Source organism: Fistularia commersonii, chromosome 21 (assembly GCF_037954325.1).
Source record: "Fistularia commersonii isolate RoL2024-O1a breed Wild chromosome 21, RoL_Fcom_v1.0, whole genome shotgun sequence".
NCBI classification, from domain to species: Eukaryota; Metazoa; Chordata; class Actinopteri; order Syngnathiformes; family Fistulariidae; genus Fistularia; species Fistularia commersonii.
In genome coordinates this window covers 16,102,672-16,126,009 of record NC_141304.1, presented here as the reverse complement: position 1 = coordinate 16,126,009, position 23,338 = coordinate 16,102,672, and the positions used below count along the sequence as shown (strand labels likewise).

At 52.6% G+C, this 23,338-nt stretch overlaps 2 protein-coding genes across 2 annotated transcripts; both read right to left on the bottom strand.

Moving 5' to 3' along the window:
* Positions 1-1,719: 1,719 nt before the first annotated feature.
* On the bottom strand, positions 1,720-15,279 carry LOC147222487 (sortilin-like). The gene is made up of 20 exons (XM_086168308.1): positions 15,025-15,279; positions 10,920-10,982; positions 10,766-10,839; positions 10,564-10,666; positions 9,415-9,576; positions 9,241-9,314; positions 8,612-8,661; positions 8,417-8,544; positions 7,098-7,242; positions 6,845-7,000; positions 6,519-6,631; positions 5,968-6,070; positions 5,713-5,881; positions 5,443-5,627; positions 5,180-5,369; positions 4,972-5,088; positions 3,596-3,704; positions 3,398-3,510; positions 3,194-3,317; positions 1,720-3,121 (listed from the first exon to the last, which is right to left on the bottom strand). The coding sequence occupies exons 1-20, from the start codon at positions 15,226-15,228 to the stop codon at positions 3,107-3,109; spliced, it is 2,397 nt and encodes a 798-aa protein (XP_086024434.1). The 5' UTR covers positions 15,229-15,279; the 3' UTR covers positions 1,720-3,106.
* A 2,579-nt stretch (positions 15,280-17,858) lies between these two features.
* On the bottom strand, positions 17,859-21,318 carry psma5 (proteasome 20S subunit alpha 5). The gene is made up of 10 exons (XM_086168384.1): positions 21,248-21,318; positions 20,893-20,941; positions 20,426-20,492; positions 20,182-20,308; positions 19,534-19,601; positions 19,335-19,442; positions 19,167-19,225; positions 18,972-19,074; positions 18,385-18,471; positions 17,859-18,219 (listed from the first exon to the last, which is right to left on the bottom strand). The coding sequence occupies exons 2-10, from the start codon at positions 20,919-20,921 to the stop codon at positions 18,142-18,144; spliced, it is 726 nt and encodes a 241-aa protein (XP_086024510.1). The 5' UTR covers positions 20,922-20,941; positions 21,248-21,318; the 3' UTR covers positions 17,859-18,141.
* Positions 21,319-23,338: the final 2,020 nt, after the last annotated feature.

Here is a 23,338-nt window from a genome sequence, read left to right as displayed (position 1 = left end):
CATCATGGCTCCATTGCAGACAACCAATTTCCCCATCAGGATAAATAAAGGATGGATTATTATTATTAGACCAATCACTCTACCATTCAGTCACATATACAGACATTAAACCATTTAATCTGTCATTCTATCACCTATAGTGACAGACTTGGAATCAACAACAGATATTGTTTTAGATAGATAGATAGCTAGATAGATAGATAGATAGATAGATAGATAGATAGATAGATAGATAGATAGAGCGATAGATCGATAGATCGATAGATCGATAGATAGATGTCTGTAATTTGTCATCATCTATCAAGAGAGAAGGCAAAAAAGTGTCCGTAAAGCTGCTGCACCTTCTACATAATGAAGGTCTAAACTTGAATAACATCTTGGCTGCTCCGTTGAAGATGTTTGTAGTTGGTGCACATACCAAAAACAAAACGGTGAGTTTGAGTCCAAACATGTATCGAGCGTTGACCCGGTTTCACTCCTCGAGGACATTCCATCAATTCTCCCAACTGACTGAGAAGCTGCACACACACAACAAAACCTGACAAACTGGACTTTCCACATTTTATTAGTTTAGTTGTATTAAAACACTTTTTTTTATAACTAGATTTTTATTAAAAAAATTCTATGTTTGCAAAACCGGAGGGTTAAGAAAATCCTCGAGAAAAAAGAGCTTCTGTGAAAGGTATTATTTCATTCAAACGCGGTTATAAAATGCATGCTACTTCTGTGCTTTGGCGATCGGTCGACCTATGAGCAAACGTACGGCCCGGTATCTTACAATGAGATGCGTACGGGGGGTCTTTCACAGATTTGTAATTACAGTGCAAAAAAAAAAAAAAAGGAATGAAATCAGTGGGTCCAGTATGACGCTGGGCTTGTCCTGTGGAAATAAAAGAAGCATCAAGCACGGGAAGCTACTCGGCAAAGTCAGAGAGAGTCGGTCCGACGGTCCTTGAGAACACGCCTCCACGTCAGGCCGGCTTCAACATTAGCTTATTCGCTGGAACATCAACGCGGGCTGCTGGCTGTGCACTTGGAAGCGTCACACTGGCTACTAACAGCATAAAAACAGGATTATCCTTCATCCTGAAGGTCAGCGGAGTCAAAGGGATTTCGGGATGGCGCTGCATGTCGTGCTCGCGACGCCGGTCGAACGCAGGATCGTCTCCAACGCGGGAAGAGTCGACGGTAAAAAGTGCTTTGGTCAAGAATTCAAGTCTTTCGTTTTACGCCACACGAGCAGGGAGGGAGGAGAAGACGTGGGATCTGAAGCGGCACATGTCATTACTCCTCATTAACTGGAGGCCATTTCAACACTTAAATTAAAAGTTTCACCAGACACTTTCCAACAAAAATTCAGTACCTTTCTACTCCATCTGGACCCAGTCAATATTTGATGTGATCCGATGAGTACCCGTAGAACGCTCCACAGCGACGGGTAGGGCGGAGGAACGTCTGGAAGCGGGTCGGAATACTCAGAGTGAACGAGAGGAAAGGCGGAGAAGATGGAGGTAAAGAGCAGCCATGGTGTCTGGTTTGGAGACACCAAGGAGGAGGAGGAGGAGGCACGGATGAAGATGTGATGAGGTTCCTCTCTGGGAGCCAGGAGGATGGAGAGGATCAGAAAGGAGTCCAGCAGAAGGACAGCACGGGGTCCATGTTCTGGAGATGGTTTGGACATGGACAGAGGAGGGATGGAGAAGATCTGGCGAGAAGGATGCTGAGGTTGGAGGAGGTCTGGAGGAAGAGCAGAGGAGGTGCATGGATGGAGAACAAGAAGATAGATGGAGTGAGAGAGGAGGCTTAGAAGGAGGCAGGTGATTGGCTGAGGGTTAGAAGGAGGCAGGTGATTGGCTGAGGATTAGAAGGAGGCAGGTGATTGGCTGAGGGTTAGATGGAGGCAGGTGATTGGCTGAGGGTTAGATGGCGGCAGGTGATTGGCTGAGGGTTAGAAGGAGGCAGGTGATTGGCTGAGGGTTAGAAGGAGGCAGGTGATTGGCTGAGGGTTAGAAGGAGGCAGGTGATTGGCTGAGGGTTAGAAGGAGGCAGGTGATTGGCTGAGGGTTAGAAGGAGGCGGGCGATTGGCTGTAGACCCTTAAAGGAAGCAGCCCAAAGCATAGGAAGAACAAGTGTACCTCTATATTTTTCAAATTGAATATTTTGAAAACAACAACTAAAAAAACAAAATACTTTGGGCCATTAGAAACAATAATATATTACAAATGGATTTGAAGTAAGGCTTAAAAGTTACTACACCATCAATTGGTCTGGACAGGTCAAAGGTCACCGCACCTGCTGGAAACCTCAGAGGAGCCCAGATGTCGATGTCTCGTGAAACTGATACCAAAAATGTTTAAATGGCCATCCTGTGAACAAAAACGTCGTATTTTGCGAGTTGTGACTTTATATAGCAAAAAAGAAAAACAGAAATAACGCAGTGTAAACCTTCCGCTAAGATATTAAGGGTTTACTTAGCTCTAATGCTGCTCCCTAAATCATCTACAAGCCCTTATACCGGAAGGCTGGTCGTCTGCGCGGAGGCTGGGCAGAAGACCCGGGAATCCAGAGCGTCTTACGCCGAGAGACTCGACGCTCTTCACAGAATCTGTGTGACGTGGACAGCAGACGCTCTGCGTGGGGCGAGGAGGGGTTGGGGGCTGAAGTTCCACCAGGGTCCATTCCCATCCCGAACCCTGGTTTTACCGCTCTGTCGGGGCCTCGACCGGTTTGATAAAGCAAAGGGAGAAGCACCTCGCCCCCCCCATGCCCTGGAGTCCTCCAGCTCCCGGGGCAGGGGTCGGGGGGATCGGGGGGGTCGGGGGGGGCTGGTGGAGGCTGGTGGGGGGGTCGAGAAGTGAGAAGCAGATGCTAGTCAGCATGTGGGGGCTGCAGCAGTGCCAGGGCATATTTAAGGACCTTCTAAGTGGTGTCCCATCCCCAGGGTGGAGGTGTCAATCCAGACCCCTTGCAGCTCCGTCCTGAAGGGGGGGGGGGGGCTTCCAAAGCAAAGGGGTGGCAGCGGCGGCGGTGATGGTGGGGCGCAGGAATGGGAAGTGGGATCAGGCCTGTCTTTACGAGCTTTGGAGTGAGGGTGGGAAGCCCACCTTACTCTAGGAGATCCTGCGGAGAGACACAGAGGAGATCCAGAGCCGGTCCGGGACCAGGGGAGGCGTCTGAGCCGGGGGACGATACCTGGTCCGAGTCCTCGTACTGCGCCGCGCCCGTCTCCATGTAGTGGGTGTCTACGTCGTCCACTCCTTCGATTTTATCAGCCTCGGCGTTTTCCCTCATGACGGAGTACCGGTGCACCAGGAACCTGACCGAGAAGACGGGGCTGGTAAAGAAGCAGAGATCCCGTGGGTGGTTTGGAGGCGGCGGCGGCGGCGAGGGTCTGACCTTCCTCCGCAGACATACTTCTTGACCGTCCAAACACCTGCCAGGGCGCCCAGCAGCAAGATCACCAACACCACCACCACCACGATGGTGGTGGTGGATTTATCAGTCCCCGTCTGGACGGGACCAAGAGAAGACGGTTTAATGTGACAGGAGAGCAAACAGGGATGAGCCCACCGTGTCAGGGGGAACTTCACGCACCACCAGGAAGGGGCGGAGCTCATCAATGGTGCACAGCCTCAGAAGGTCCGTCTCCTTCCTTTGCGGCTGGAAGCCTCCCTCGCACTGGTTTCCTGGGATCTTGCGGTAGCTGCGGCAGGAGGTGCACCGGGTTTTCATGTGAATAACTTCTAAACGCTGCGGCTTCAACGTCTCCGGTGCCTCGGCCTATCCTGCGCGGACAACCGCTCACCTTCATCTACCGACAATTCACGGTCTTCCATCGACCGTGCAAGAGGAGCCCGTCGGTGCAAACTGAGAGAAGGAATCCAACCAGGAACCTTGTTGCTCTGAGGCCGGTCCGCTGCGCCGCGATCATTTCCCACAACACGACCGAAGCACGCAACAGGCCAGAGGCGAGCGGCAGCGCGGCCAACACACACGCTCTGTTTACACACACGCCCTGTTTACACCGGCATGTTTTTCAGAGGCACCAACCCAAGTTTTCACAAGAATGAGGGCTCTTATTCCAAACCCACGTTAACTCGACACCCCCTTCTAACAGACCCGCCGGCTTCCAAGGGTCCGACCTGTGCGCGGCACGTTTCCGACGTGCACGGAGCACAACCGGAGGCCCGGCGGGGAGGCCTGCGACGGGTCAGGTGAGTGCACGCGGTCCTATTCGATGACCCCGAGCGCCATCGGGGCGACGGGGACGCATCTGCCGCCAATACGGCCGAAAAGGATGGCGCTAATTGGCCCCACATGGCGCCCAGATGGCGGCTGTGAGTGTGTGGAGGAGACAAAGACGCAGCAGAGGAATGCACACGCAACATGTCTCCGACACCCACGTAAACACTCTCCTTTTTGGCTTTTGCAGATGTTTCAGTGTAAAGAAGCAATTTTTCCGTTCCTCTCAGGCTGCTCTCCACCCGCCGCTCCGCACTGAGGCTGCTCAGTTCACCCATGGCATTGACTTTCTCACTGAAACTGGTTTCTTGTAACACCCACACACACACGTACACACACGTACACGCACGTAAAACCACCAAAAATGTGCTCTGGTTGAGAACGAGCCCATAATTCTATCTCTTTATTTGGAATCCTTGTAAATCTGGCACCTTGTAAAATACAGGCCGCGCTGCGACTGACTTTATGCTGCTTTTATTTGCAGATGATGTGACTACAAACACAAACACGCAACGCGGAGCCGTCCGGAGGCCGATCCCACTCTGAGGAAAGTATCGATGTGCTTGGAAGGCGTGCGAACCCAATGAGTCCAGAGCATAATAAAGAACATGTTCCTCGTATTTCTATTCTTAAACCACGGCCTCCTGCCGAGTCCAGACACGTGTTTTAAGGTGAGCGAGAAGAGATTTGCAAAGAACCGACAAGAGAGAGGGAGAAGAGGTCCTCACCCGCTGGTCTGGAGCTGCTCGACGGTCCCGTTTAAGCACAACTCCAGAGGTCCACCCTTCATCTCCTCCTGCTCCACACACTCGGAGCCGTTGGCCAGCCGCTGGAATCCAAAGTCGCTGCGAGGCAAACAAAGCCGCCGTATGCGTTCGCAGACACTCGGCACGCGGCCCGAGAATCGTCCCGCGCGTCATCCGAGGAGGAACGTACCAGTGATAGTCGTCGGCGGTGCACCGGCACGGAGACAGGCGCTTGGCGACGGCGTAGTCCCTGCCGTTCCAGCACAGCGAGTCTTTCCTCCGGCGTAGGAAGGTCTCCTTGTAGCCCAGGACGCAGCCGTCATTCGGCCTGCCGGGATCCGCCGAGTGCGTCAGCCACTCCGCGTAGTCGCCGGCATCGCCTGTGCACGTACATGCGGTGGGCGAGGAGACCCCGGACGCCCGATCCGCGCGCGCCGTCCCCGGCATACTCACACTCCCTGGGCAGCAGCTTCCTGAAGTCCACGGTGATCACCACCCACTTGCTGTTGTCGTTCCTGTAGCCCCACAGGCTGACGTTCATGGAGCGGGAGCCCGGCTCGCCGTCCATGCCGCTGAAGTGGAAGGGCTCGCCGCTGAAGTTGTACGTCCGCCAGCACCGGCCCTCGTCCGCGGAATACCTGCGCCGGCCGGGAGGACGAGAGGACGCCGTCGGCGGGTTGGAGAGGTACGCGCGGAGGCTGCCGCGCGGCCGCGGGTACCCACTTGATTTGATTGACGGGTGAGTGGGTGTGTTCCACGGCCACCAGCAGGCTGCCCGAGTCCAGGATGGCGTAGTGGTGAGGGCCCTTCAGGGACAGCAGCCACGAGTAGCCGCCGTCGTCCGACACGTACACGTCCGGCATGAGGGTGGACTCCGCGTCTCCGACGCTTCCTGACGGGACAGCGGGGCGGCTTTAGACCTTCTTTTACCCGGAGGCCGAGTGTCCCCTCCTGACCGCGGGGGCGAGCGCTCAGTACCGTGGGCCAGGATGAGGCCGGCGGCGTTGGGCTGAGACAGAGGCAGCATGGGGACGTTCATCTTCATGCTGGTGCTGTAGGTGGCGTGGATGTGAAACCTGCACTGTGAACACACCATGAGAGACGGGGGGAAGGTAAGAAGATCCCAAGACGGCGAAATTCAATTGTCACAGCGGCATTATGGGATGGAAAATAGAAAGATATGCAAATAAAGGATATAGATACCAATAAACAAAGACTTTGTCCAATATATATAATAGAATACAAAATCTATGCCTTGGAAATATCAATGGACAAGAGGGAGATGTGGAGAGGAACAAAGACATGACGACAAGTAAGGTGTCCTGGAGAATGTATAAATATAAAGATAAATATAAATATGGCATCAGTGGCTGGAGCTGGAGGGAGTGGAAAAAAATATTTTGCGGATGCCTGGAAGCAGCATCATCCCCGTGCTGCATTCAAAGAAATGTTGGCGCCACTTTGACTTTGACAAAACGCACAAACAACACGGGTATTTCTGGAGAAGGATCTAGTTCGGTACGTCTCACTCTGCTGGGTCGGTTGGTGGCGGTCTCCGTGTCGCAGTGGCTGCCCTGCGGCCGCCGCAACGGCTGCCACCTGGCTCCCTGGTCGAAGGTGATGACCGTCTCCACGGCGCCGTCTGCACAGGAGGGAAACAACGGTTACGACTACAATCTGAAGAGCAGTCGGACTTGTGGGAAATCTCCTGAAAAGAGCTAACTAGCGCTGCGCGTTAAATGTTGCTACTAATTAATGCACACACACACACACACACACACACACATATACAGCATGACTTTCTGATCAAATGGTCAGAAAGTGGCGTGTCGTGCTCGGCGCTCGGCGCCCCCACCCTCTGTGAGGATGCTGGTCATGTAGACGCCGCGCAGGGACGAAATGGCGGTGAAGTCGGTGTCGCTCCCCGTGGTGGTGTAGAGGTGGCGCTCCAGAGACTTGGAGAACACGGTTCCCCGCTCATCCGACACGTAGATGGTCCCGGTCCCGGAGTCTGAGGCACACACAGGAGATGGAGTTGTAACAGAAGCCCCGCGGATCCAGGACGTCGCCTGGTTCCTCCGAGATCAAGCGCTGATCAAGCCACTGACCTTCAGGGTCGTCCACGTGCATGAAGATCATGTCTTGGGTGGCGGTCAGGATGGAGTAGAACTGCTCGTGGTTGACGGTGGGCAGCTGGGCCATGTTCCAGGCCTCGCCGCCGTCCACGGACACGTGGATCATTCGCTCGGTGCCCTAAAGCCGAGAGACGCAGCCACAGCTCTGGAACCAGGAAGTAAACCGGCCTCGACACGCTCGGCTTGAGAAGATGGCAGCGACGAGACCTTCAGAGCAGGAGCGACCTCCGTGACGGACGCTCGCTTTTGATCGTAGCACACGTCACCATGGTTACATGGTCACAACACTCGGAGTTCATCTTGAAACCACGGTTGACAGAAGCATTCAATCAATAACCTTCGCTCCGGGAAGAGAAGATCGCTCCGGGGATTTCTGGGTTTGGTTTGGTCTTTTGGATCAGTTTCCAAGGCGATATGTGCTTTTGTTTAGTCTTCATCCGCCGAGAAGATAAACCCCAGGCTGACCCCGACACACACACACACACACACTCACAACCACACACACACACAGAGTCACCACAAGGCGTGGAATAGGCTAATGTTGCAAAATAGTAGTGTTTAGAGCTGCGAGAGGGAAAGGCAACACCTTCTGGAGAGGAGGAACGGTGAGGCTACGGGAGGTGGAGATGGAGAAGGTTGAGGAGAGAGAGTGGAGAAGAGGTGGAGGAACGAGTGCAAGCAGGTCGGAACGGGTGGAGAAAAGTGTCAGAGAGTACAGAAGGAAAGGTGGAGGAGATGGAGGTGAAGAGCAGCCACGTGGCTGGTCTGGAGACACTGAGGAGACAGAAGGGCAGAGATGAAGACATGGAGGTTCCTCTGTGGGAACCAGGAGGACGGAGAGGATCAGGAAGGAGGCCGTCACATGTCAGACACATGGTAGATGTTCTGGAGATCAAGTCACACTGAGATGGTCTGGACATGGACAGAGGAAGGATGGAGAAGATCAGGGTAGACGGATGCTGAGGGTGGAGGAGGTCCGGAGGAGGAGCAGAGAGGAGGTTTCTGGACGGAGGACAGGAAGTTAGACGAGGACGCCGAGGAGAGGTTTTGGCCGGAGACCCCGGAGGGAGCGGCCGACGGAGAAGAAGGAGAGCGTGCCGCTCCTCTCCACGCTGGATGTCGGCACGCGGGCAGATGGTTGTGAGTGGAAAACAAACAGATAAATAAAGAAACAAAGCTGATCCCGGAGCAGATGCCGTCCAGAACCCGCGCGTCATCTCACAAATAAATAACCCCGTGGCGGCGGGAGGAAAATATTGAAAGCACATGCGTGAGGCCCGCAGGCGACGTACCGCGCCCGTCATGATGGAGGCCAGGACGAAGCGCCCTCCCAGGACGAAGGAGTAAACCCTGGTCGCGATCACCTGGAAGCTTCTCCCGTAGTCCGTGGTCTTCCTCAGCTCCAGCCTCCCCTTGTCATCTAGCAGAGACAGGCTGCTCAGCGGGCGTCCGCCGGATCTGAGACGGGCGGTGGCGCCTTCACTTACTGCAGGATCCGTCGGAGTGGGTGGTGAAGAAGATGCTGCTGTTGGGCCCCCTGTGCGTGGGAGCGGGGGAACGGTGAGAGCGGGAATCCAGGCGGGGAAAGGAAACATCTAATTGTGCTCCCATTTTCCAAAAACGTTGGAAAATCGCCCCGGTTCAGATGTGAATCTACTTTCGGAATTGGAGGAGATCAGAGATTATGTTTGCGGTTTCTTCTAAGTGCAAATATTGAGCCCGGGGCCGGCGTCCAAGCCTCTCCGGCTCCGCGGCTGCCAGAGGGGGACCGAGGTTTTCAAGGCCGCCGGGCCGAATAATCAACTCGGGATCGGCTCCGACGGCGGCCTCGGCACCTCACGCCCGAGTCAATATGTGCCGGGGCCCGAGCGGCGTGACGACCCCGGGCGCCGTACGGAACCGGGACGCGGCTGCCGCTTCCGCTCGCGGTCGGCGGCAATAACGGCGCCGGGCGGCGGATCTGCAGCAGATACTGCAGCGGAGAAGGCACGCTCCGCTCAAAATCAAAAGCCAAACCAAATAAAGGTCCCCTTGTGAGACGCGCATGTTTTATGTGATTAAACACGATGTTTTGGGGTTTTTTTGCGGACGACAACCTGATGGCGACGAATCTCACCATCTGACCAGACAGACGCTGTGGTGGATCTTCCTCCAGGTGGTGCCAAAGTCCTCTGACAGCCACAGGTCCAGCTGAGCTCGGGGACATAAAGAGGAGACGGCGTCACCGCGGCGCCGGACGGTCCGCCGCCTGGTCGACATACACGGATTTAACAAAGGTGACGGCGGCTACCGTCAGACTGAGCGTGACCAGGGTGTCGCAGTCCCCCGGGTCGTAGAGCATCTGGATGATGGGCTCGAACGGCAGCTCGGACGCGGCGAACGTCAGGCCGAAGTCCCGCGAGCGGAAAAGCCTGAACCCCCCGACGTCGGACACGTCGCCCGTCAGGATCACCTGAGAGCAGCGAGGGGGTTTCACACCAGAGGATCAGTTCGGTGAGAATATGTTTGCCATCCGCAGCTGAACGAGTCCACCGGGCGGCTCGGAATTCTACCTGAAGCACCCGAACGGCTTGATCCAAACTCAGACGGAGACGTCAGACTGTCCAGGCTCGCGGAATTAAATACACATTCATCTCTTGTTGAACCCCGAACCGCGGGTTTGCTGAGCCGCGTTCCTCCGAGGGTCAGCCTGCGTATCTGCCCTGCTGTTCAGTTTGGGTAAAACCTGTGTGGATTTCCCGCGTCTGCGCTGAGGCTCCCCGCCGCCGCAGCGCCAATAAAACAACCTTTACGATGAGCTCGTTTCCGTTGTCATGGACGCCCCCCCCCCCCCCCCTGCGCCTCGGCCCGTGAGTCCGGGTGCAGGAAGCCGAAGAGTTTGATTTGCCCGACAGACCGCAGCGGGTCGTGGAGTCGGGCCGGCCATCCGGCGCCCGTCCTTTCTTTGACTGATTTCACAAACAAGCGGCTGAAAAAGGCAAACGGATAAATCATCCGGTTTGCGGACGACTCCCTGATTGCGTGGCTCCTCGGTAACGAGGGTGCCAATCACGACCCGGTGGAGAGAGACTTTATCGACCGGCGTGAGCGCTCATCCGTACAAATCGATGTTTCCAAAACGAAGGAAACGATAATTGCATCTAGGAAGAGTTCTCCGGCAAACCCTCCCGTCTAGCAGAGGCTCTCCCGGCTGACCGCCGGCCGCCGTCACTGGGACGGCGAGCGGGACGAACAGATACCGACACTCGTTCTGGCCTCTGAATAGACGGTTGTTGCCGTCCGCCCGTATGAGTCCTGCTGTGGTTGCTTTTCATCTCTCCGCCCCTCACAGCCGGGATGAAGTTCAAAAACGTTTCACCGGTTCCTCGGAGGTCTGGACTTCTGCTTCTGCTTCTGCACCGCGGCGGCAGGCGGACCCGGGTCGGCGTCGCCGGCTCACCTTTCCCGAGTGGTCCGGGCTGATGGCGATGCCGAACTCCGTCTGGATGTAGGTGTGGTTGATCAGGTGGGTCACGTCCTGGAAGGTCTTCCCGTAGTCTTCACTAACACGGTCACGAAGAGTCGTTTAGAAGCAGACCAGGCGGCGGCGGCGGCGGCGGCGGCGGCGGCAAAGCAGGTCCCGGGCGGCGGGCGGCTCTCACCTCCTGTAGAGGTTGGACTGGCCGAAGTGCATCATGAACCTGGGCACCTGGAAGGTGGTCAGCACCAGCAGCACCTGGGAGGAGCGAGAAGGTTGTAGGCGGACGCCGCTGGTTCTCGGGCCGTCCTGAGCGCCGCCGACCCCGGGAGACTTACCCCGGATCCGTCCCCCAACCAGGCCAGAGACAGGGACACCATGGTCCTCACTTTGAAGGTGAACTGGAGGAGAACAGAAGACACGTTTGGGCATTCGTGCACGGAGGCGGGGGGTCAGCGCACGAGCCCCGCCAACGACGCCGCCGTGTGTGACGGCGCCTGAACGCCACAAAGAGCGTGACCTACATTTACGCCTGACAGACAGAAACACAGCAACTCTCTGTGGTAGAACAAGCAGGCAGACGCATTCCAGAGAGGCTCTCCAGCGCCCGGCCCATGAGCAAGGCATCGGACGCCGGCCCACACACACACACACACACACACACACACACGCTGACACATATGCACACACACACACACACAGCCCCGAGGCCGCGTGGGTTCTCTCCGGGTGACCTGGTGTGAACAGCCGTGTGAATTCACGCTTGATTGACGGTCGGTCGGACGCGCCGGAGGAACCAATGACCCGGGTTCTTCGCTCCGAACAGAACGTCCCGTCGGACGAGAGCCGCGGTACCAGAGGAGACGATGGCGGTGAGGCCTGGTAGGAGGGCGACCCATCCCGGATCCGGCGCTTCATCAGAACGGCAGCGCGAGGGTTTCAACGCCTCGACGACAACCCGGGTCCAGAGGAATTCAGCTCCGCACAAAAATGCACGGACGGGCCGTCCAGCCGCCTCGGAGCTGCCGGGGATCAGAAGCAGCACAGTGAGCTCCTTGTTCCCTCCATCTGGGCTTCAACCTTCGGCCTCAGCGGTGTTTACACACAGAAAACATCAGACGAGACACACACACACACACACACACACACACAAACGGGCTCTGATCTCACACACCCAGCCGTACTGAGCGATCAGCTGAGGGCGGGAGCGAGGCTTATGGTGTTAAAGATAATAGCACGGAAGTGACGGGCGGACGAGAAACCGCAATAATCCAACTTTCTCCATCAAACCAGCCGCCGCCCGGCCCAGGATCTGCTCCACCTGCTCCACCAATTGCTGGGAGAGCCGGGGAGAGATGATCCATCGATTGGCTTCAGCCCGTCTCAATAAAACACGTCGACACGCTTCATTATCTTGGTTCACCTTAGAGATTCATCAATACATTCATTCACCCGTTGTCTGGACTGCTTATCCTGCACACAGGGTCTGTGTGTGTGTGTGTGTGTGTGTGTGTGTGTGTGTGTGTGTGTGTGTGTGGAGCCAATCCAAGCCTAATGGATTTATCAATACAATGATGTCTAAATGATGATTCAATTCCATCCATGGACCGGAGGCTGACTCCGTGCAGCCGTGTGTGTGTGTGTGTGTGTGTGTGTTCCACTCATTTATCTTGTGCTGCCTCTCCTCGCCGCCGCAGGAGGTCCCAGGTTGGATTCCCACAACGTTCCTGCCCGTGTGGAGCCTCCATGTTCTTCCACGTGTCCGTGGGGTTCCTCAGGGTTCTCCGGGTTCCTCCCGCAGTCCAAACACATGCGGGAGCTTCACTGGAGCCCCTTCACAGTCCAGATGTGTGGATGGGAGGGTGAATGTTGGAGGTCTGTGTATGAGGCCCTGTGATTGGTCCAGGGTGAACCCACTTCCCATCTAATCACGGCCGTGATAGGCTCCGACCCCCCGAGCCTGGGTGCAGGGCAGGCGCTGTCCAGAATGAATGAATGGATTGATGAATGGATGAAGACATCATGACTTCCCTGCCTTCTCTCAGCCGATCATCTCATCTACAAAACTTTCATTGAAAGAAACATCTTCCTCCTGAAACTCATGGGTTCTTCCTCGCTCTTCTTCTTCACCGCTGTCTTTTCAAGAAGAGCGACGGTCAGGTGACACCGGGTGACGGCTCCTCAGACATCCAGCCGTGTGTGTGTGTGTGTGTGTGTGTGTTGATGAGCTGTTTCTCGCCTCCTCTGTGGTTCGGCTGCAGCCGGATTCTATTTCTCCTTTACTTTCCACCATCTGTGCAACTTTACTTCTCCGTATTAAGAAATTAAAACAGATACTTTATATAACCTTCTCTCTCAGACTATATGGAACATCAGCTCCGCTGCTCCCCAGCAGCTGGCTGCGGCCCAGACACACAACATGTTTTTCCTCCACGTTTTTCGGCCGGAGGGGATGGAGGATGGGGCGGGGGGGGGGATAACTCGTGCAGGGGACCGACATAAATGTAACACAAACAGAAAACGGGCAAAAACGAAGCAAAGCAGTGAAAACGCAACAACAGGGAGGGAGGAGGCGTCCTCCGCCTTCCTGGTGGGATCCGGTCCTGGAGTCTAGACTCAGCTGAGCTCAAAGGGGGGGGGGGGGGGCTGTTTGAGAGCACGCCAGAAATGATTTTCATGCTCAGAAGTCAGCTGGGGGGAAGAGTGTGTGTGTGTGTGTGTGTGTGTGTGTGTGTGTGCAGGGGGGAGCAAACCAGCTTGTGCGCTCAGTATTAAATTAAAAAACAGCTCAGATCAGGAAACCAAAGTCAAAAGGCCGTTCCGGTGTTCAGCCGGAGCAGGAGCCGGGGCACAGTCACTTAGAACAACCTCCAGATGATGTAATGTCCACATCTCACACACACACACACACACACACACCCCGCTGTCCCGCAGAGCTCCGGAGCTTTGAGCCGGGCGGCCCTCTGGAACATTCCTCGGCAGCCCAGACATGAAGGTGGTGCTTGTTGTGCTTTGTAGTACAACATGTCCAGCACTGAGAACCCAAAGGTGTATGTGTGTGTGTGTGTGTGTGTGTGGGGGGGGGGGGGGGGGGCAGCGGATGCTGATATTAGAACTAAATGCAAAATCTAACCTACAAGGTGCAGAATGACAGGATTTCTACGTGCCGATCGCAGGTTACCATGGTTACGCCGCCACGGCCGAGAACTAATGTACAAAAAAAGAGGCTTTTCTGTTTTGGCGCTGGAAAAACACACACGGCCCTCAGAGCCGGGGCGAGAAGAGATTTCACCGGAGGTCACGCCGCTCGCCGCGGCTGGAGAAAGAGCTTCTCCGCCGCCCGTTCGCTGGCAGGGAACCTGTGGACTTTCCCCCGCGGGTTTAATCCCGGTGGATTCTGATCCGGCGCGTCACAGACCGACAGGGAACAATAACACGGCGGGAAAGAGCCCATCTCAGATGCAGAGCGGGTTCCGACCCGGCCGTCACCTTCGGACAAACGCCACCAGCGTCTCCGCGGTGATGCGGTTCCCTGGCTGGTCATCTTCTTTGTCTGCGGCGCCGGTCCGGTCGGCCCCCCGGGTTCTCCACACACACCATAAAACACAGGACGGAGAACCACAGGGGGTCCTGGGTGGAGCCTGAGGCTTCGGCCCGCCAGAGGCTCCGGCCCGCTTCCGGTCGGATCCGGGCCGGTACCGAGCGCTGACCACCCGCACCTGCACTGGAAGCGACGTGGAGGAAGGTCCGACCCCCAGTCGAGGTTCGGGTCTGCTCTCATTCCACGCAGAAGAACCAGAACCTGCTCCGATCCCACACACACACACACACACACACACACACACACACACACACACACACACACACACACACACACACCACGCCACGCCACGCCAAAGAGCTGCCGACGCCGGCAGCAGCTGCAGCCTCACAGTCCACTGGAGCCGTGTGTGTGTGTGTGTGTGTGTGACCTGGGATCATCCTGCCGTGGACCCCAGTGACCCCTCCACCACACACACACACACACACACACACACACACACACACACACACTAAGCACAGCTGAGATGAAGAACCCCTTCGGCCTGCAGACAACCAGACCGCTGTAATCCCAGACCACCTCCGCCCGACCGGACCAGAACCAAGCTCAGGACCAGAATCCAGACCAGAACCAGTGCTGATCCTTTTCATCAGGTTCTGATCATGCAGGACTAAAAGCATCCAAAGCAAGGGGATTCTGTTCCCCATCAATCAATCAATCAATCAATCAATCACAGCAGCATCTTCCAAACATATTCCAAGTTCTGGCTGCTTTTCCTGCGTGACCTCTCGACCCACGGTCACGTGTTTCAGCAGTAATGCTTCAAACCTGTGCAGAACCCATGCGGTCCCGGTCCCGGTCCCGGTCCCGCGGCCCCCCGCGGCTCGGCTGCAGCCACTTACACTGTGGGTGTTGTCCCGCAGGGAGAGCTCCGCTCCGGGGAAACTCGCACACGCGTGTTCGTGGGGCCCCGCGGCGCGGCCGCTGCGCCCCGGGAGGCCGGGCTCCGGGGCCCGCGGGCCGCCGCGGGTCCCCCCGCCGTGGAGGCTCCGCGCCAGCGCGCAGGAAAGCAGCCCGAGCGTCAGGAGGCGGCGGAGGAGCGCCATGTCTGCGGCCGCGGCTCCGGGAGGATCTGCCTCCTCCGGCCCGGAGCTGCAACCCCGGCCGCCTCTGCACGGCGGCCTTTACACCGCCGCACCTGATTGGCCCGCGACACAACAACCCGCGCTCTCATTGGACGGCGGAGATCCTGCACGGACGGTCTGTGGCGGGTCTTTTGTGGTCTTCTGGCGCCCACTAGTGGACAGAAGGGGAACTGAGGACAAGGCCTCCCGCAGGGATGGATGGATGGATGGATGGATGGATGGATGGATGGATGGATGGATGGATGGATGATGGATGGAGGGATGGACGGACGGACGGAAGGACGGAAGGACGGATGGACGGATGGACGGATGGATGGATGGACGGATGGATGGATGGATGGATGGACGGATGGACGGATGAATGGATGGATGGACGGATGGACGGATGGATGGATGGATTGATGGATGGATGGATGGATGATGGATGGATGGATGGACGGATGGACGGATGAATGGATGGATGGACGGATGGATGGATGGATTGATGATGGATGGATGGATGATGGATGGATGGATCCATCCGACTGATGGTTTTTGCACGACCTCCTTCTCCACGCACCTCGCTCATCTGTGCAGTATTTCTATGTGTATCATAAGGAGGAGGATGCTGAAGAAGCTCCTCAGCATCATGGACAGCGTCCATCACCCCCTGCAGGCCACACTGACATCCTGTCAGTCTTTCAGTCGTTGACTGATGCCACCAGGAGCTCCACTGAACGCCACAGGAGGTCTTTCCTACCTGAGGCTATCAGACTTTTTAATTCCTCTCCATTCAGCCGCAAGGAATCTAAAAATCTTCGTACTCAAGATCTTAAAACACTTTATAGCCTTGACTTGTTACTTTATAGTTTACTTTATAGTTTTCACTTTATAGTTTTATTTGTATTTCTTATTCTCCCCCCTTTTTTATACTGTTTATGCAATTTCCTACTATTATTTATTATTGTTGTTTTTCTTGTAACTCTGGCACAACAATTCCCTTCGTGATAAATAAAGTTGTTTTTATTCTTATTCTTATGCTGCTGTGACAATTGATTTTCCCCGATGTGGGATCAATAAAGTCGATGTCATGATACCTTGTTTTTGTGTATCTTCCACCTCCAGGGATTCATGTGTTCTCTACTTAAGGAGAAGTCGAGTTTCTTGCAGTGAAACCATGCTTTCACAAGCTGCATTTTCTTGAAGAAAAAAATCAAAAACATCTTTCTATAATTGTTTTTTTTTTAAAACTATTTTCTGTTAATTTAATTCAGTATTTAACTGTGCACGTGTGTGTGTTACAGACACAGACCGAAATATCACAAAGGCCTGTTGGTGCTCGTGTGCTATAATTAGCATGAGTTCAGCGCCTTTTTCAAATTGCAGCTAATCTCAGCAGGAAAATGGGAGGAGTCATCTAAAGGTGCATCCAACCTCAGCGTCCTCCTACCCAGACCTCCAGCGTCCCTCCTCTGTCCACGTCCAAACCATCTCAGTGGGACTTCATCTCCAGAACAACTCTTCTCCCCGTCTTCTCCAGCCCTCAAGCCTGCCTCACAAATCAACTGCCGCAAGTGTGAATCCGCTAAACTCCGCTTCAGATGGGCGCGTTCCCCCCGACCTGTTAATATTTCAGCCTCTGGTCATCACCCGCGGGTCATCTCATCACGCGACCCTTCAAGCGGTTCATCCGGCCCGTGTTCTGTGAGCAGACCTGCCCGCCGGCTTCTGGAGGAGTTTGGTCTGCGGCGGCGGTTCTGAGCGCCCGCCGTAAGTCTGATGTGAACAGAGAGGGAGCTCAGACGGAAGGGCTGCCGATTAAAAATGGAATCACTTTCACGCCTGGAGAATCAGCTCTCCGGTGTCATGAAGCATTCAAATCAAATAAGACTCACAGAACAGTATTTTTAGCAGGCGGCACATCACATATATGCATCTACCTCTGTGTATTTATGCTCGGTTAGTTATAAAAATGCTGATAAACAAATATGCTGGTTGCATGTTGTTGCTAAATTGTGGAAGAACTCCCTACTTTGGATGAATGTGGTGGAGGAAAAAGGATCTGACCTTTCATAGACCACATCATGGCAGGATTTATTTTGGAGACATCCTTTGGGGGCTAGATGTGACAGAGGATCTCCAGCAGGAGGCGCTCTCTTGGCTGCAGAGATCGGCATTGGAACTCCCGAAGGTAAACAGCAGGGACATGAGGAGCCTCTGGTCACAGAAAGGTTCACTGCTCCTTGAAATGTACTGCAAGGGTTGCGTTTAAAAAGTTGAACTCACGACAGCCTACCCTGCGCGCTCCTCGCCACGAGCGTTCTTTTTTTAAATGAAGAAGGGGGATTCGGGGGAATTTTCAGCCGGGGCAAAAATGTAAGACCCGGGCCAGAACGCAGGAAGTGGTGAAGGACAACGGAGCGTTCCAAAACAGACAGATGGGGTGGAGGCGGCCGGGCGGCGTCTTAACTCGTATCGCCGGCAAACACTCACAACCCAAATATTATTCAGAATCGGGTCCAAGTCGTCTTCCCTTTCTTTTTAAAAGCGCTCGACAACGGCGCGGCCACGTGAAACGAGAAGGGCTTTAATGAAAGTCTGACTCGCGGAGGTTGTTTTATACAACGGTTTAATCGAAGTACTGATTCGTAACAAAAAATATCCCCTGCTCTTCTTCCTCCTGCCGCCGAGTTGTTAGGAAAGAGTCAGCCTGCAGCGCAGCCCTGCAGACGCCGAGCCCAGGAGTACATTAGCACATCTCAACCATCCACAAAATCAGAGTGGAGCAAGAGAAAAAATATGCTGATGGAAAAGTTGCGGTGGTGTTGTGACATCCAGCCCGGATTTCTTTTTTTTTTTTTTTTTCCTCACTCCCGCTCCCCTCCCGTGTCCCATCTAGATATCCTTGATTACGTCTTCCAGCTCCTCTTTGGAGTACATGTGGAATGTCTTCCCGGGCTCCACCGTTGCCAGCTGGAAGAAACAGACAGTCAGGAAGCCGCGAGATACGAATCTAAACAACAGCGATTAAAAGCGAAGGCTGACAGGTGGCACCGGACGTGTTGCACAAACAGGAGCGTTTCCAGAGAAAACCCTTTCGAAGCTCCTGCGCTCTCACTCCAGGCCGGACACACTGACCTCAATGTTGGTGGCGTTGAGCTTCTCCTCCATCACCTGCTTCAGAATGGTGAGGGACGACTTGATGGCATCTTTTAATGTCATGGACTGCGAAAGGCAGACGGCAGATGCAGATCTTTGACAAACATTCCTCCGACTTCAACGCTTTCGCTGACTCGAGAGGATGTCAGCGGAGGCTGGCTTTACACAGCGAGACGCTCAAACAGCTTCTGGTTGTGTGTTAAAAAACCTCTCGGACACGTTTTCAGCGCAGCAGAAGTGGTTTCCAGCAGCCAAACAAACGCTCTGAGCGCGATCGGCGTGGGGTTCATGGAGGGCTCCGTGTGAGCTCACACACTGCATCGACACACCCATTCTGGAATGATCCATTGAGAAGATGCAAAGATGCCAATTTTGATATCAATTCCACCTCTACGTAATCTGAAGAGGAAAGGAATTGAATCGATGCGTAGTTTCGGCTGCAGAGACGGGCAGATTAAACGGTTGTATTACAGCAGCTACTTCTTTTGCGGAAGTCACTGTAGCGGCCGGTCGGAGGCGTCTCATTGTGTAAAGCCGGCGGGTGGAAAGAGCGGATGGAGAAGCACCTTGTGGTAGACCTCTTGAAGGGAGCTTTGAGCTCCTTCGGACGCTGAGCCGATGGCTCGGGCGTCACACTGAACGAAGGTTCCCGACGGGTCCATGTGGTAGCTGCGGTCCAAGGGGAGAAGAAACAAGTTAACGTCGCGCTGTGAAAAAGGCCGTGTTTTTCCAAGTGTTGCGAAGCGGTAACGCCGGCTTACAGCTGGGGTCCTTTTTCATCGACTCCTCCGAACAGAAGGGCGACGCCGAACGGTCGACTCTGTGGAGATGAGGACCAGAGCAGGTTACCTGGAGACCCATGACGCCTCTGAAAGGAACGTATCATGGCCTCCCGAGGACAAGAAGCACTGAGATAAGCAGAGACCGACCATGGCGCCGGGGTCTGCGTCCTCCTCGCCAAACTGCAGGGCCAGGTTGGACACGGCCTGGGTCACGCTCTCCACCGTCATTGTCTCGTTGTACGTGAACCAGTGGTTCTGAGGAGTCGAAATGAAACGAAACAAATGAAACAGGAGTCGAACCTCCGGAACACACACACACACGCAGTTCTACACACACCACACATACCTGTGTTTCCACTCGTGCTTTATCAATTAAAGTCTTGGCATCAGCTATCAAGCCACTCATTGCACAACCTTTGAAAGACAGAACATGAAATAAGTCACAGAACATCACAGAAAGAAGTCTGACTTCAACCACTTCATGGATAAATTGTTTCGGAGATGTAGCAAGAAGTTTTCTGTGAGTGTGCAGGTCGGGGGAAACAAAGGTGGTGCTTTTTCATCTCAGTAGCAGCTCGGTTGCTTCGTTTGAACCTCCCGCAAACATACCAAAGTTCTTCTCTATGTAACAACAGTCCTCACGTATTGAGCAGTACTCTGGTCCAGCTAAGTTGACATTATATTTTCAGTGCTACTTTCTTAAAAAGCTGTAAGTTTTCCAGATGTTATATTTCATTATTCCCGCTCTTCGGTACAGTAACATCTAGAGGAGTGAAACAGCGGGACAGTATTTTTTTTTCCACTGTCCTGTTGCATACATGCCCTTTCCTTGACCAGCCTGAATTCAAATCATGCAATCTAGGGAATAAACCTCAGGGCTCCACTGATAATTGTAATCATTTAGGAAGAAGAAAGGTCTGCAGTGTTTTGCTTTCTTCACAACAAAACCCCAAAGCCGGAGATCGAGGACCGAGGGCCGCACTTGTCCACCTACCGATGTGACTGTCGATCTCCACGATCTTCTCGATGCTGTTGGGCTCCATCAGGGGAGAGGTGATCCTCTTCTCCACAGCCAGACACACACCCTCTGACGTCTGGATACCGATGGCTGTGGAGCCCAGCTACAGTAGCAAGGGCCAAAACAATCAAATTCAGGCATCTCAAACCAAACTTTGTTTATTTTACAGCGCTAGCCGTGAGAGGACGATGGGAAAGATGCACTGTGACCGATCACTCACTTTTATAGCTTCAATGGCATATTCAACTTGAAACAACCTTCCCTCCGGGGAGAATGTGTTCACGCCTCTGCAACGCATTTAAAAGGCATACGAACGGTTATCACAGGCTCACTGTTCGTAAATTTGTCTGAAATGAACGTCTTGTTGGACACTTGGAGTTAGATAAAGCAGGTTTTGGGCAAACGCGGGGCAAAAAATAAAGGTTTGGCAAGGAAAGAAAAAAAGTCCGTACCGAAAGTGAAAACAAAACTCTTGCTAGGCTAGCTGCCGCTAACGACCACCAACCCTGAGAGAGCTTTCTCTCTGCATCTGGATGGTAATAAAAAGCATAATCTGGGCTTCTTAAAACTGTCGAAATGAAACACAGATGGATCGACAATTAAATCCCTTGGGATTTGCTCGCTCCGGAAAAGAGTGTCAATAAATGACAAAGCACTTTGTGCTGAAGCGCTACATAAAGCACCTACCTGTCATACTCCGATCTTGTCAAAAACATCTTCAAACTATACACGGGGCCTGGAAGAGCAAAATAATGAGTCAGTAAGAACATTTTAATCATGCAAGGGCATTTTAAAGATGTCTAAAATACGCCGATTATTTCCCAACAAGTTCACAGCGACACCTAGCTACTTAGCTAGTCGCAGTTAGCGGGGGTTTCGAGCAAGCATGCTAATAAGCCGAATAAATAATTCAATGAAAGAACCGCACAAGACGTTAAATATTAGAAACGAATCGCTATATTATCACGACAAAATATCGAAGAAAACAACAGTCGACGACGTGGCGGTGATTGTTGTTAGTGTAATCTGCTAACTCATTTACCCTCAGCCTTGAATGAGTTCGCTAGTTTCAAGGAAGCGTCTGGCGGTGTTACATTAAAAGTATCCGGGTTTTGCGGGAGGCGACGGAACAAGGGTTCCGCCTGCACATAGCAAGACAGTTATAGATATACATTCATTTATTTCTAAATATTATTTACCTTTTGTCAAATAAATAATATACATATTTTGATTTATTTCTAAATATTACTTATTTTTTGTCAAACAAAAGATATGTATATTAATGTATTTCTAAATATTATTTATTTTTTGTCATACTGGAAAATAGATGAACTATAAACGATAAACTCAAACTTTATTAAAGGAAACTCTTGTGCCAGACGGCTCCAAAATTACAAGAACATTATACAGATAACAGCAGTAAAACAACAAATAAATAAAGTTTCAAAATAAGTGTCAAATGAGTAGTTTGCAAATAAACAGTACTTAATAGAATACCAGTAGAATGAAGACATGTTACCAGCTGTAAAAAAAAAAAGAAAATTGCATTGATTCTTTAATACTGTATTTATCTGTATACTGCACATTCTGTACATATGCACTTCTGATTGGATGCTAACTGCATTTTGTTACGCTGTGTCCTTACATGTGGGATGACACAAAAGTTGAATCTAATCTAATCTAATGTTACGTACAAACTAAAGCAAAATAATGGCAAGTTACACAGAGGGTCTTATTGGCAGCGCTATAGTATTGAGGTGTTGAGAGGTTATATTGCGCCAGATAATAAATGTAAAGATTGCGCCAGATAATAAATGTAAAGATTGCACATGATATTAAATGTAATTGTACATGACAGTAATAACAATAATAATGAAGTGGAGAGGCAGTGAAAATATTGCACTTTGTATAAAAACTTGCCATGACATGACAGAATAGAGAAATATATTGCACACAATATTGAACTTAATCAATCCCAATGCAGCTTCAGGGCGGCAGGGTTCGGTATCTCCCCGAGTCAGCCTCGGGGGGGACGGTGTCTCCCCGACCCGGTCCCAAGCCCAGATAAATGCAGAGGGTTGCATCAGGAAGGGCATCCGGCGTAAAACTTTTGCCAAAACCAAACATGCAAATCAATCATCTTAAATCAAAAATAAATGGATGAATAAATAAATCAATTACTCTGATATCCGTCTGGTCCACAAAATCTTCCATAACGCCGCCCCACCTCCTCTTAAGACCTCCATCGAGCCTCGCTCCAACTCACAAGTCCAGTGCTGAGGTCGGTGTCCAGAGGAGACGGCAATGTTCCTAAAAGAAAGTCTGCCTTTTCTCAATCTGCCTTTTCCTGTAAAGCCATAAAAGAATGGAATGGGCTTCCAGACAATCTGAGGATCATGACTGACTTTCACACCTTTACACGGGACGTTAAAAATTGGATTCTGGAGCAGCAAACATGCTAACGCTAACAATGCCAGACGGGTATTTTGCCATCAGATGTTTCCCTTCTGAGGAACATCTGATGGCCCCCAGATGACCAAAGTAACAATATCACAACAATGTCACTTTCTACTTGCAAAATACATATTTTATTGCCTGTTTATATATTGTATAGTTATTTTATTGCCTGTCTGTATATTTTATATATATTGTCTATTTTATACAGTTTTATATTTGTATTGTCCAGGACTACAGATGGAAATTAGCTATGAGCTATAATCTAGCGCTTAATGTATTTGTACACTGTCCTAATAAAGTTCTAAACAAACAAACAATCATTATAACCAGAATAAAGCGGATCGGTCGAGGCCCGGGTTAACAACGACCGCCATTGGTATAATTGTTTGGTATATTGGTATATTTCTCTACCGTCGACCTACAGGGAACCGATGGAAACGGGGCTACCGTAGGTCAAAGAAGTTTATTTGCCGCGGCGACCCCTGGGGGGAAAAGCCGAAGGGAGAAGAAGAAGAAGAGGACTGAACTTAATCGATCCCATGGGACTGAGATGATGTAAGAAATCATCGCGCCCAAAGCGGTCTGGCCACGCTCCATAATTGTGGTTGAGCAAAGGAGTGCTGGTTCCAGAAGTTGTCCGACACCTGTAGTTCCAGGAGGTGATGCTAAAATGCCC

Coding starts and splice junctions, on each gene's coding strand:
- LOC147222487 (XM_086168308.1), bottom strand. CDS start 15,228: ATGGCGCTCCTCCGCCGCCTCCTGACGCTCGGGCTGCTTTCCTGCGCG. Junction 7,243..8,416: donor CCTCCATCATGACGGGCGCG/GTACGTCGCCTG, acceptor TCTCGGCTTTAG/GGCACCGAGCGAATGATCCA. Junction 7,001..7,097: donor GCACGTGGACGACCCTGAAG/GTCAGTGGCTTG, acceptor TGTGTGCCTCAG/ACTCCGGGACCGGGACCATC.
- psma5 (XM_086168384.1), bottom strand. CDS start 20,921: ATGTTTTTGACAAGATCGGAGTATGACAG. Junction 20,493..20,892: donor ACAAGATCGGAGTATGACAG/GTAGGTGCTTTA, acceptor AATGCGTTGCAG/AGGCGTGAACACATTCTCCC. Junction 18,220..18,384: donor TCAACGCCACCAACATTGAG/GTCAGTGTGTCC, acceptor TGTTTCTTCCAG/CTGGCAACGGTGGAGCCCGG.